The 14,541-nt window shown below is 45.3% G+C and overlaps 1 protein-coding gene across 4 annotated transcripts in view; it reads left to right on the forward strand.

The window, feature by feature from the left end:
- Window positions 1-5,786: 5,786 nt before the first annotated feature.
- Window positions 5,787-14,541, forward strand: part of LOC135385621 (disintegrin and metalloproteinase domain-containing protein 10-like) — a 37,068-nt gene continuing 28,313 nt past the window's right edge. For all 4 annotated transcript variants that reach the window (XM_064615062.1, XM_064615063.1, XM_064615064.1 and 1 more), the window contains exons 1-4: window positions 5,787-6,076; window positions 6,172-6,310; window positions 6,488-6,609; window positions 9,052-9,311. In XM_064615062.1, coding sequence (XP_064471132.1) covers window positions 5,998-6,076; window positions 6,172-6,310; window positions 6,488-6,609; window positions 9,052-9,311 — 600 coding nt within the window. In that variant the 5' untranslated portion in view covers window positions 5,787-5,997. The remainder of the gene's footprint in view (window positions 6,077-6,171; window positions 6,311-6,487; window positions 6,610-9,051; window positions 9,312-14,541) is intronic.

Here is a 14,541-nt window from a genome sequence, read left to right on the forward strand (position 1 = left end):
CACAAACTAAAGCTGGCGCTTTGCGCGGCCACGTAGTGGTGGGAAAGCGAACTTTTTTATGTGAGCCGTCCGATATCGAAACCAGTCAAGAGTGTATGTGGCAGACTTCATCAAAATCGAAAATGTGGGAATAAGCTGTGTAGCTTGGCGGATTTCAATAGCTTTAAACTCCGAACGACTACTTTCGGGGTCATTAAGACTCTATGCAGAAGCAGGCATGTCAGCGTTATTACATTTCTTTTAGCTTTTCTTCGTGCGACCCGCACTGCGTGTGTTTTCTTTTACCCTTTTTACAGCATCGTTGCAAAGGTTGCACCTACAGCAAAGGGATGCAGAAGTCTCATTAGCTGAGTCGGACAAAGCGACAAGGTCCAAGCTAGTTGGAAGTTCGTGTCTGAATTGAGAGCACACATCACAACATCGCTCACCACAACACGAATGATATACGGTCTTAATACGGCAACCAATTAGGATCATTGGAATAAAAGAAGACGGATAGAATCGACGGAGAAGCTTATTTTGTTACACGTACGTTTGACGGCCGACACCCATCTTCTTCTCCTGTCCGCTTCGTGTGGATTTGGAGGGAAACTGTGGAACCTTGTACCCGGTGGAGGCATTCTCGGGTCCCGACCCAAAAATAGAGCAGTCGTTGTGGAGAGCCGATGAAAGGGATCCTAGTGGACCAAGTGCTATCATTCGCCCTCCTGATTTGTTAAAATTGGGAGACCTAGGCTTTTTAAATTAACATTGTTGTTAATGAACTATAAAAGCTGCACGCAATCCAATGAGGAACGTACAGCGATTACATTCGCTGCACCGGTTGTATTGAGCGCATTCCGTCAGTTCCTTCTGTTACTCTCTCTCTCTCTCTTTTATTCAGTGGAGTACAGACAACCCGATTTTTTGCAGATATGTCGGAAAAATGGTACCCGCGTTCTTTTATAACAGGACAGATTACAGAGGAGTAAGCAAAAAGGCACGTTACCTTCTCCTTATGCCTAGAGGGCGAGAGCTTTTATTATCCATAAACATCGACACGGAAATGATGTAGAGGACAACTGTATATAACAACTGTAAAATTGGTGCCTCCTGTTTTTACATTCAAGCTCAAACTTAAACCCAAAACACGTGTCTAACCAACAGTAGAAAAATACTAGCATCTAGTGAACGATATCGCTAGTGAAATAGTGCATCGAATGATGTCGCTTTTACGTTACTTATTGAATGTCGTGCAGATATTATTATCTATTAACGCATGGAAAAGAAAGACCTATGTCTCCTTTTGCAACAAATGGGGAGAGCAAATCGTAACACTCGGTCGACTGTGATGTGTTTTATCAGTTACCCGTAACCACGCCCCTGTATTTTTGGGAACGCAGGAGCCTGCGGGACCATTTTTCTGTCCACACAACCAAGGACAATTTTTTTCTACACGTACTTGTGCACCCAACGACGCAACAGTTTGTGCGGTACGGCATTACTTTTAGCAGCTATCAATTCAGGCGCGGCGTGACCGAAGCAAGGTGACGATTGCAAGCATACGAAGAGCCCTAGAAAAACGAACGGACCCACACAACCAGTTCCTATGGCTGCCGCCAGGATTTCCCGTGGCGCGGCGGACGCTTTGCACGAAGCGTACAGTAATATGCACAGATCACTGTGATGTCCGCAGACAAGCAAAAGCTCGTTGCTTAGGCTTTCCCACCCGGTTAATCCCTTCAAGGTTACGTGCTTGAAGGAAATCGGACGTGGGAACATGGCATTTGTAAATACTCTGGCTTTGCCGTACCGAAGCGCGAGACGACTATTCTCTTGTAATTTTGTTTTGTTATTTGCTGGTTTCTTCTACTTCTGTTTCTTCTACTTCGTCTACTACAGGTGCCTCAGTGGGCTCACACCAATACCTTGTTCTGATATGCTCCTGTTCACAGTCTGCACAATTTCGATGGGGTCACTGAAGCCAGCGTCGTCAGGGCTTGAAGCCGGAGGATCTTGTTCACCTGAAGGCCCTGCCTCAGCAACCTGCAGTCGAAACGTGTTGTAGTACACTCTAAATCGTTTTACACCTTAAAGGGTGTAAATCAAAATGTTCATGGCGCACACCTTTTAAGGTGTATTTTAACACCCTCATGGCAATTGGGGTGTAAAGGGTGTAATGCCGAATAAAACTGCTGGGTTCGTGACAATATGCTGGTAACTGTGTATTCACAATTACCAGCATATTGCATATTGAGGTCCATATATGTATGCACATCAGGGTGATTAAATATATGTGTAAACATGCACAGCCGACAAACAGACAACCATGTATGACATGGCAGCTGTGCATAGCAATGAAGCATGGCAGCTGTATATAGCTTTTCGTGAAATTGTAGACCTTCTCATGAGCAGGTACCTCCCCCATATGCATGTTCATTACTTAGAACGTTGCATTTATTCGTTTCTTCAAGGCCTTGCAGTGTTGTACCCACAAATACCTAACCCCTGTAAAATGCATTACATTGTTCATTATCCGCGACTCATCAGGGTGTTTGGTCCTCTCCTCGCTGTATGGTGTATGCGTTTCCAAGGGAAACACTAGTATTTTAAAGATATTACTAGAAAAACTCGAAATGTTAAGAACATAACCCTTTCATTAGCAAGAAGACATGCATTTTATCAAATGTATGTGTGGTCGCAGCCCTTCATCAGAAATGCCACATCTACAGATGGTTCCGAGGAGATACTACTTCAACATCCCAGAAGCAATTCAGAGTTACATTCATAACCGTGACATTCACGCAGAATCTATAGTCTATGTGAAAAGTGCAGTTGATAATGATCACATATTTGCTGTTGGCTGTGTTGTTGCCAAAGAATCATCCTAGGAGGACTTAGCCGTGTTCGTTGAGATTGCAGGCATATATGTTATTAACTCTGATACCATTTTTCTCATACAAACATTAACTGCAGTTGAGTATGATGAGCACTGTCATGTATTTGTTCTGTCTTGCAATGAGGAGCAACGTGTTTTAAGAAATTTAAGCACTATCTCAACAGATCTTCTAAATCTGCATACATTATCAGATGGTAGACGTGTTGTAAATCCACGCCATGCACTTTTGTAATGTAACTTCCCGTTCCCTGTTGTTGTATATATTTACTTTTGTTCATGTGAGCGAAAATAAACATACTCCCTTTATGCACCCAGGCGACACACGTATCACCATAGTTCACCTGAGGGTGTAGTACACCATTGTTACACCCTCAGGAACTTCCAAAACAAAGTTGTACGGTGTGAAAGGGGTGTGATCTTTGTTAATACAGCTATTTTACACCTTTAAAGGTGTGAAACGATTTAGAGTGTAGTTCACACATATTTCGTCGGTGTCGTGGACATGGACTGTCTCCGAGGTGCTCAAGATGGTCTTCAAAAGCCCTGATCCTATCAACGATACCGGCCTGAAGTTCTTGTTCCAGGGTATTTTTTTTTCTTGTGTCGTTGAGTGTAGTCCGAGCAGTATAGTCGGCTTCTGATGTGGCTATGGCTGGCCATGGGGAGCGCAGAAGTACACGCTACGCCGACGACAAAACGAAATCCATACGTATAACATCGAGGAAAGCAAGGCCCTTGTCTTAAAATGTGGACAGCGGCGTGAACCCCGTTGACGCAAAAAGACCGTCTTTTCCCACGCAGCGCCCCGACTTTCTCACCCATTGGAAGGCTAACTCCTTCAAATAATATTTCTAAAGGGAGTTCACCTTGAAGAAATAAGGGACCTGACATGTCCTATCATTCCCAGGAAGACCAGGCGACCAGTCCATGGGCGATCTGTCGGCATCGTGGCACATCACCTGAGTGTTTCAAATTCCGTCTTTGTTCATAAGTACAAGAAACCAGCAAATAACAAAACAAAATTACGAGAGAATAGACGTCTCGCGCTTCGGTTCGGCAAAGCCGGAATATTTACAAATGCCATGTTCCCACGTCCGATTTCCTTCAAGCTCGTAATCTTGAAGGGATCAACCGGGTGGGAAAGCCTAAGTAACGAACTTTTGCTTGTCTGTGGACATCACAGTGATCTGTGCATATTACTATAGTCGGCCTTCGGCATAACGGCACCCTCATCGAAAGCAAAAAAAAAAAAAAAAAAAGAGAGAGAGAACGAGAGAGCGGGTGGGGTAGAAGTCCACTCTTTGTACGTGTGTTTGACCTCTGCGAGCGCTGCCCAATAGGGGTGCGGAAAAAAAAATTCCGCGCCCTGTGGGACCAAAATAAGCAAACATTTTATTGCATATCCCGCAAGAGCTATGTCTCAGCTATGTTAGTACAAAATATCGGAAAATTTGAAGATGTCCTTTTTGGGTAAAAACTGCCGCGAAAAGGAGAATTTTCCCCTACCCTTCCGTGTTCATGGCATTGTTGCGGGATAATGGCTGAAGATAAAGCAATGTATTTAACGTCAAACGAAAGAGCAAAGAACGATCTTTCTGCTCATGCGAAGAACATCACAGTCGGAGATCCAGGGTCTCGACCATGACCTTCCAAACGTGCGGTAAAAAGGCTCTTCGTTGCGTTTTCGGGATTTTTTTTCGTATACTTTTCTCTTGACCATATAAATTTAATAGCGCACGGTGGAACGTGCACCATCCACTCTGTTTGCAAAAAAAAAATCGTTCAAATGGGGCATTTCGTTCAAGAGATACAAGGTCACAAAGTTGGAAAAAATTTAAGCCGCGAAATCGTGCCGGTTGCTTCGAACCGCCGTGGACGGAGAACAAATATATCGCTGAGACCTGCGGTCAGGCACCTTTTGCGTCTCTTTGTGGGTGGGATAACATTTATTTTTTTCGGAGAAATAAAAAATGTGACCGGCGGGCATCATTCGATTATAAATGAAACTGCACAACTGTGATTAGGCACTGCCACCCCACACCGGACAAGTCACCGTGCGTCGAGTATTAACGGCGCATTCCAAACCCTTACTCGTGATCGTGGTTACACCTCCTGGTTTCCTACTGCGTCCGCCATATACGAGCATACAGGTACCACAGGACCATCCAACCTCACAGCGTGCGGGCTCCTACAGCACTACACCACAACGTTCATAGGTTGGAAACCGTCGAAGCGTTTTCACACATGAATCTGCTAGGCAGTATCGAAACGATGTTATTTGTGGAACAGAATATCCTCCACGATGTCAGGCACTGAGTAATGACGTCAGAGACACCTGCTGAAGTGCGTTGAAGAAATCGTGAATGAATATCGTCGCTCAACAGTTATAGGGAATGGCAAAGGACCTTGCAATTCGAAAGGTATCCACGAGCAGACGTCCAGGGGGTCCTCCGAAAGTCGTCAAGCGATCTACACGAGCGGTTCGCGCAAGCACGAGGGGTTTATCTATGTTCTATATTAGCATGTGTTCGCAGCAGAGGATATAATCAGGATTCACATGCATTAAATAACTAACAGGATAAAGATCAATAGCATCAGATGCATTTGAACAGCAGATGCAGTAACTACATCAGGAATGCCGAGGAATTCTGCGCGTTGGAGCAGGATTTCGGGATTGGTTCCACGATTCAAGAAATTTATTCAGTTTTTTTTTTTTTTTTTTTTTTACAGTTATATGCCATGCACGATGCGATGCGACGATGCACCAACCGTGCATGGCAGCTGGCCACCACCTTCCAGATGACCAGTCTAGATGCTTGCTTTCTCAATAGGTGGTTTTCTTTTCCAACTCTAACCTAATCTACTCAATAGATAGCGCGCCAGTCGCCTCATGGATGTGGCGTCCTGGAGTCCGCTAATTTTACTTTGCACATAATTTTTTTACAAATTAGATTGCTAACATACGCATAATGCACAGCAGAGCTACCTGAAGCGTCCCAATTGCAAGCTTTAAGAAAAACACACAGTTTTATGCTATGTTTACCAGCCCCTTTCAGCGCGCGTAAGCGAAGCCGAAGTGCGCGTGAGTTTTCGGCGTTCTTTGCAAGCAGAGTATTCGGATGAGTGTCCTGATCATGAAGCCCACTAGTTCAACGATTACAGCTTTGCTAGTGTTTGTGTGCTTCTCTGCCGTCAGAGGTACGTACCGTTCATTCTGCTGTGTTTTTGCACACAACAGTTGCAGGCAAAAGCGTTCACTATACAATAAGCGCACAACTGTTTCCGACTTGCAGCGAGGAGGCTCAACAGATTTATTAGACACTTCGAGCCACTTTTATACGACCATGAAGAAGTCCACGCGAGCCATATTCGAGCAAAGCGTTCAACAGCGGCCAAGAATAACGTACACATCGCTTTTCGTGCTCACAATAGGTAAGCTTATCAGATTGCAATTGTCTGCAACATTCGTTGCACCGGAAGGTCGTTTGCCTTTACTAGGGGTCAAGAGTCGGAGATTGATTAAGAGGGCGTGCAAGCCAATCTCATACAGTGAAGTGAAAGGGGTCTGGAACGAGGCAAGTCACAATCAATTTGTTTTCATTGTTTCAGAGACTTCCACCTTCGCTTGACAGCCGACTCGTCTATTTTTCATGAGGACCTCGTTGTTGAGACTGCTACGAGGCGTGTCTTTGAAGCTGATACCAGCCACATATACACGGGCCGAGTCGTCGGTGAGACTGTTCGTTGACCTGTGATCTCCATTCTCGCAAATGTCATTATTCCACTCGATCGAATGAGGAAAATAATTATATTTACAACGTGATCAATACGTACAACTTGAATTTACGCAGGACGTTCACGTTTCAGTGTACAGTGTCTCTGTAATGCCCATGAGGCATGCAGCACAGTATTAGCGATTTGCAAGGTGGCACTGACGTTCCCTGTCGAAAATATTTATACCGTGCAGTACCTGCTATGTTTGGTCAGAAGTGAAGGGGTATTTCTACTCTGTTGGATTTAAATATTCTGCAGTTTCCTACGAGCACTGCGTGCATATCCGAAGACGTTGTTTTCCAAAAAGGTTGGGCCCCAGAGGTCTCCTCCCTTGAGTAGAAGTCTAGAATAGTGTCAGTACTGTACAGTACAAGTGATGCAAAAATATCGAAATTTTCGATTTACGATAAATATCAACATCGCAAAAAATAATCTATAGAATCTTATATCGATATTGATATCGATATTTTGTCAATATATCGATACTCTTAAGATATATCGATGTTTGAAAAGCTGTCACGCCGTTACTTGAACAATTGAAAAAGTTGCCACTGTTTTATTATCGTTCATGCGTATTACCGCTGATTCACGTGATGAAGACGGCGACAAACAACATGCATTACGAGGACCAATGAGGATACGTCCTCAGTTATCGTGACAGAAAAATTGGGAAATAATTGGTGCAAGTATTTAGGTGAGTGCATAGGATGTCGCCATCTTCGGATCCGCACCAACTTGCAGGCCTCCTCCTCCTCCTTTGTTCTTCGAGGGGTGGATGTTTGCCGAGACGGAGCCACGCCAGCAGCAAAAAATCCTCAGTTTCGACTGCCGTTGACGTTGCGCGCTCGGTTAACTCGTTCTGCACATTTCAGTGCGTCGTTCGGCATGAAATGCAGCCCCGGGCGATCCACGAGCTTTTAGAAACAAAGTTTTCCTCGAACCGTCATCCCATCACAGGAAATATCGGCATAGTTTTGCAAAACCAAATCAAGTGTGTGTGTGAGAGAGAGAAAAAAAGCCTTCAAGTTTGGTTAGTAAACTCGTTGACCCTCTCCATTTTTCATATCCTGTCCCCGCGGAGAAGCCGGCGAATTACTGGCATTTCCATCAGCATGCATATCGATATCTACATCGACGTGAATATGATATTTTTATCGATAAATATCGATATTTTAAAATTATCGATAATATTGCAGGAATAAAATATTGATAACATCGATAAGAATTTCGATATCCGTCCCTAGTCTGGTGACGTTCGTGAATGACGGAAAATAAAAGGGAGGCAAGAGCTGCAATGTTGCAGGCTAACGCGCAACCAATGCGTTCTTACACGCTTACCAGATCAACACACAACATTAACACATTGTGCAGATAATTATGCAGATAAGTGTGTGAGTAGTATGCACGCTAGAAGACATATACATCCTTTAGCGCTTGCGACATGGACATACAACAGGAACACCCCATGGAGATTCCGCAAAGTAGAATTAGTGAGTCGTATACGCGCTAATAATCTCACGATCAAGTAACATAAGTTGATAGCGTTGTAACGCATTTTGCGGCTAGTCACAGAACAGGGAGGCAAATAACAACGTAACTTTTTACTTCAATGACATGTACAGTTATGGTTAGGTGACTGCCTCGACACCAAAAGACATAAGCATGCCAATTTCGCACTCGCAGCGCCTCCTCATGTCGATGTCCTGAATTCTGCAAAAATTTTCCAGGCGTTTCAATTTTGGTCTTGGCAGGTGGCGGCAGCGGCGGCGCTTAAAAGCGCTCGCCGTTGTCGGCCCACAGCGGTGGGCAACATCACGGCTAACGCTCTGGGGGGGAGTGTGGGTCCTGGGCCGACTTCTAAGGGAACTGATATGTGTCTGACGGCGTCTGAGGAAAACCCAGAAAAAACGCGAGAGAGAACAGTCGGCACCGGATTCGAACCCGTGCGCCTCCCAATCTCGCCGTGACGTGGCCAGCGCGCCAACCACTGAGCCACGCAAGCTGGCAATATTAGCAGCACCTCTTACAGATGTTCGTTGCACTTCTTCCCCCTTATAACCAGTAAGCATGTTTCGGCGGACAGCTTATCCCTGAAGCGTAGTTCTAGCTCTAATTCTAGCTCTAGCATAATTCAAAACCCTCTTCACACGCCTTTCTTGGATGTGTGAGCTTCCATGCCCGTGTTTGGTATAAGTGCAAGCATATGTGTTCGCCTAGTACAAATGTTCCTAGTATAGCTAGTACCACGTATACGTAGAAAGGTTACAGGAGGCCACACGATGGGAGAGGAGTGTGTCACTGCGACAACTCATGTACGACTTGAAATGTAAAGCTGTGTCCCCCGAGATGCACTGACACCGTCTCGTAGTTTTTTCTCTCTCGCTGTCTTTTGCAAACAGGTGATTCCGGGAGCCATGTGTACGGTTCTTTACATGATGGCGTTTTCGAGGGCGGTATTCATACCAGAAACGGATCGTACTACGCTGAGTCAGCTCGAAAGTACTTCGAAAAACAGATGCCCTTTAAGTCTGTCATCTACTCTGCAACAGACGCTGAGTTCCCCAGAAACAACAAAACTGGCTCTGCGCGGCTATGTGGCCTTTATGGAAGGACTGAAGCATGGATGGACAATGTCTTGCGGTCACAAAGTTTCCACAAGGTAATCCTACATGTTCACACAGGGACAAAAGGAGGCACACAGACACTAGCAGTGTGTGTCCCTTTTTCTCCGTCGTCTCGGAATCTTGCTCTCTTATCACTAGGGTTCCGCATTTTCGGTTTTTATTTTTGGGCGGATTCGGCGTATGTTTTTCGGTGTTTATCGATTTTCACGAAATCGGCGTTTTTCGGTGTTTTTCCTGGCGAGTACACTGTTTAAACGACAGTTATCGGCGAATAGAAATCACAATGTAATCTCCACACGACGCTCATTCAACCTGGCGTTGTTCGCTGCTGAGGCGTTTTACGGCTAACGAAAAAGTAAACGGACATTTTTCACAATCATCGTATGTATTTCTGTATGGTTTTATGATCTGCATCAACAACTTGCTGGACATGTGCAGCACTTTATCTGTCATGTCCTGGAATGCCTCTCTGTATTCGGTGTTTTTCGTTTAACACCGAATGAGGGAAAATTTACGCATCTTATGTTTTTCGCTGTTTTTCGATTAAAACCGAAAACTCGGAACCCTACTTATCAGCTTATTCGCTACTTAACAATGCTTCCATGTCACATTCTCGTTTGTTTGTCCGTCCCTCCAACCGCTGCTCGTTTGTTCGCACCAGATAGCAGTGTACTACACGCGTGCCAAACGTGTACTGCATTATTTTAATGTGTTGGCATTAGAAGCAGCGTTTCAAAGAAAAATGTCTGTGTCGATCCGTGGTCAAAACATGGAGAGGGAAGTACGCCGCGTGAGAGAGGAGGAAGGTAAGTGGAGAGTTCAGAGCAAGGGAAGTAAGGCACGGAGCGGAAGACAATGTACGCGCGCCGCAGCGGGAGACGTCACGGAGAGGAGCACGCCTACAGAAACGGTCTTAGTCCTGTCGACTATTCTCTAGAGAGCTGGCCTGAGATTTTCCCTCTCCCTCGCGCGCCCCGCCCACCCGGAGCGCGCCAATGGGACGACGCGTGGGCGGGGCGTCGTCGGCTGAGTGCCATCTGGGGGCAGAGGTTCGAACGTAGACGGGGACGTGCTTTTGGCGAAGCTACATCCACTGGGTCGTTTCATCCACCACCAGGTGAGTTGGCCCGTGAGATGGCGCTGCTCGATCTGTAAATCCAGAGCCGTATATTAAAAGGGAGTCTGGCCATTGGGAGGAGTCACAAAAAGAGGCTCGACCTGTCAATCACAGTTTCGCTCCTCTGATTGGTTTGCTTTTTACCAAGGGGGTCGCCATGACACCATACTGCCACCCAAAATGGCGACGAAAACAAACACAATGAAGCGGGGATTTCGTGACAAAAAATTTTCACAGACTAACCTGATTTTACGCTTCAAATGTACATCCTAATATAAATTTCTCGGAAATCAGTTTCCACTTATGCTCATCCATCGATATCTAACTGAAAATAATACGTTTTGTCGCCGGTGTTAGGCCTAGTGAACACGGCGATCACAACGAAATCATAACAAAAACGGCGCTGTGCTGTACAATCTTATATTTAACAGCTGGATTTCATGAATATAAACATTCTTGCCTCTTATATTCCAACTATTCATGTAGATTTGTTTAAAAATCATACCGACAACAGAATGTGTCCCAGCGGGTGGTTCTGCCGGCAGCGGTACAACGACGGAAGCCGACGACAATTCCCGACGTGCCTTACGCTCCCTAGGTGGCGCTTATCAAATCTGCACCAACAATCCACTACTTTTGCAGATTGCGAGAGGTATCCATTTCAATCCCATCCAATCCACTTGCCACCCAAAATGGCGCTGCCCATGTTGGATAGGGGGGCAAATAGTGAGGATAGGCTGATTGATAGCGCCCCATATTTCAAGACTTCATTGGTCGGAAAGCTGAAAAAGTGGGTGGAGCTTCAGGTATAGGCATGACCCATTAATGGCCAGACTCCCTTTTAATATACGGCTCTGTGTAAATCTAGGGACGCGCGTTCCTTGGGACCGCGAAAATGGTCGGCGATAAGTACTGAGTCATTTCTGTCTCTCACTTTTTTTCTTTTTTTTTCTGTTTTCGTGGAATGAATTGACGGATTTTGACGGCTCCTGTGTTCGCTTGTTTTTGCTTTTAATAAACGTTTCATGATCGGCGTCCTTGAGCGATGCCCGCGTTTGTTTGTTTTATTAAATATATGGAACACGCGTTGTTAGAGTGATCTTGGTAAGACGTCCGCGGAATCGTTGCGCCCGTGTTTGGGTGATAGTAGGGCGTTTTTTGGCGCGTGTGTGTGTGCCTTCCCTTTTATTGAGCATGTCATCCGATTCGTGTGCGATGCGCTGTGGACCGGGACACGGGCTGTGAGAGGTATACCCCGTTTTTGTTTCTTTGTCGTTTCGCGGGACAATGCGTCATTATGGACTGTTTCTCTCTTCGTTTTTTTTTTTCTTGGTTTCATACCCCCTTTTTGTCTTCACTGCGCCATGCGACACGTGTTGTTACGAAAGGAATTTGATGAGATGCCATGTCCGTGCCGTTTTTGTGCGTATGTTTAGATAATGCCGACAGAAGACTCTGGTTCTTTTCCCCCTTTTACTGAACATGATGCCACACATGTTGTTACAGAAGGACTTTGACGAGACGCCCAGGCCGTTTTTGTGCGTATGTTTGGTAATGCTGGCTAATGACGAAAAAACTACATTTATGGTGGTTCGCATGCCGATATCCCGTAAGACGATCCCCCCAACCGTTTTATAACCACTGGCTTAGCGCCGATATCACGATGCTGGAAGTGGAAGTATCAGTGCTTTGTCGGCGGAGAAGTGAGTGACAGAGGACGAAGCATCAGAGATAAAACGTGAAATTTAATTCAGTTAACTTCCCGGGTGTAGGACAAAATGTCTCCGAACGAAACGTCCCCGGACAAAATGTCCCCCGAAAAGGCCCCGGACAAAATGTCCCCAGCTGCCGTCACTCAGCCGTCTGCCAGTCCTCAACTGCGTTCTTGTTCGGCGGATTAAAAAATCAAATTATTCAGATTTAAATATGATGAATATTGATTAAATCTCTGAGTTGATTTTTGTCTTCTAAGACAGATCTTCACCTCATGGCTTCCGTGTGCCACCTCATAGTAGCGAAATCACTTTTTGAGCACATACAAAGAAGGGCGTCTAGACTTCTAGCAGTGCGGCTAACAGTTACTAGCAAATGCAAATGGAGATCTATTTGAAAACTATATATTATGAATTACACCGAATAGTAATAGGAAAAAGAAATATCTGGAAATGTTCTACGCTCGTGGAATGACCACCCGCCATGTCTAACCAAATTGTTTGCCAGTGTGCCGGAGAGCCACTGAAGGGGTCACGTGACGCTGTTTGCGCTAAAAGTCACTGAAGTATAATATATTTCAGGCTGTGGTTCATTTCCAGGCTCAGTCTCATCTTCCCCAGCGCCTCCAATTTTAATTTACCGTATTTTCACGCGTATTAGCCGCACCGCAGATTAGCCGCAGGACTCGTTTTTAGATACATCTTGAAAATGTTTTTGCAGATAAGCCGCACTCGCAGATAAGCCGCGGGTAATACGACGCGACTGCTTTGTGCGCTAAACCAGTGATGCACATACAAAATCAACAGGGACGCTCAACGCTCGTCAGCGCCGTACTCCCTGCCAGCTGCCCTGTTCCCGTACTTGTCCGCGAAGTCGACGACTTTTAGTTTGAAGCCGCTGTCGTGGCTGTGCCTCAGCGTTGGAGCCATGCCTCACATCTAACTGCCGTGCCGGTGTCCACGAATGCTGCTGCTCTCGTCAAATGCTTAGCTGACCACGTTTTATCCCGATGACAGGTGTATTGAACCCTTCCTGTGGGTCTGCCGACAAAGGAGACCGTGGGGAAGGCCATAAACCCTGTCCACATTCCGGTGTCGGCATGATGTATAACAAATGAGGTCAGTTCTAGTGTTCTACTAAGATCGGATTGTGCCCTTGTTGCGTGTTTTTCGTGGATTGACGGGTTAGTCCACTCGAATGTGGAGCGGACCCGCCCTTGTTCGGTATTGTTCGTGCACTGGCAGGGCGGTCCTGTTCCGAAAAACATGAGGCACTGTCGGCCCTTTCGTTTAACCCGGGGTATGGGGAAAGTACAAGGGAAAAATAGTCACCAGATAAGCCGCACCCACGGATAAGCCGCAGAGCGTCCGCGAAAAAAATAAATCGCGCATAAGCCGCGGCTAATACGCGTGAAAATACGTACTATTCGAATTCAAACATAACATAAGGGAGGTGATTTAAATCTTGATTAATATTCATGACTTAAATCGCGATTAAAATCGGTGATTTAAATCTGGCTGATTTAAATCAATCAACCCTGCACATGATAGCATGAAACACATTTGTCACATTTGAGGTACCAACGGCTGTGCAACCGGACGGCATCTGGGGACATTTTGTCCGGGGACATTTTCGGGGACGTTTTGTCCGGGGATCATTTTTCCGGGGACCATTTGTCCGGGGACATTTCGTCCGGGGACGCTTTGTCCGGGGACATTTTGTCCGGATCCCAACTTCCCCGCGCGCAAACAGCTTTGGGATCATGTATCAGCTTCAGCCACAGCTATATATAGGTTGGTATAGGTGGTATAGCAAAGCACACTGCTAACGCATGTGCTTTGCTACATTCAGGATATGATTGCTCGATATCATAACGCCGAACTATCATAAGGCCGAAAGTCAAAAGGCCGAAAAATCAGAACGCCGAACTATCATAAGGCCGAAAGTCAAAAGGCCGAAAATCAGAACACTGAACCTAACACCGAAATAAAACGGCCAAAGAAACAGAAGACCTAGTGTAAGTATCCCTGTGAATGACGACTGAAAGGGAACTGCTCTTTTCATTAAAAAAAAAGCAATAAACTATAACCTCGTATTGCCAACCTAATCTTGCAATAATCTAAAACATGTTTACTACAAAAAGAAAGTGTGTGGTAGGTGAATGCCAGTGAATGACTTGTATCACCCACTGAATGAATTGTAGAGGAGATGGTGTTTCTCTACATTTGGTAATCCGAACCTGATTGCCACCGTGTACAAACACACAATGACACAGTGGTTCATATATCTACTTTTCCTTTTTGTTTTCCCCTAAGTTATCGAAAGTACTTTATTAATGCGATGTTCGGTGAAACGATTTATTTGCTGTATTAATTCCCAACAAGTTTATTCTATTTAATCTGTAGAGCTAATTTTTTAAATCGCAGTTGGAATAC

The sequence above is a fragment of the Ornithodoros turicata genome, chromosome 2 (genome assembly GCF_037126465.1).
Source record: "Ornithodoros turicata isolate Travis chromosome 2, ASM3712646v1, whole genome shotgun sequence".
Classification (NCBI taxonomy): domain Eukaryota; kingdom Metazoa; phylum Arthropoda; class Arachnida; order Ixodida; family Argasidae; genus Ornithodoros; species Ornithodoros turicata.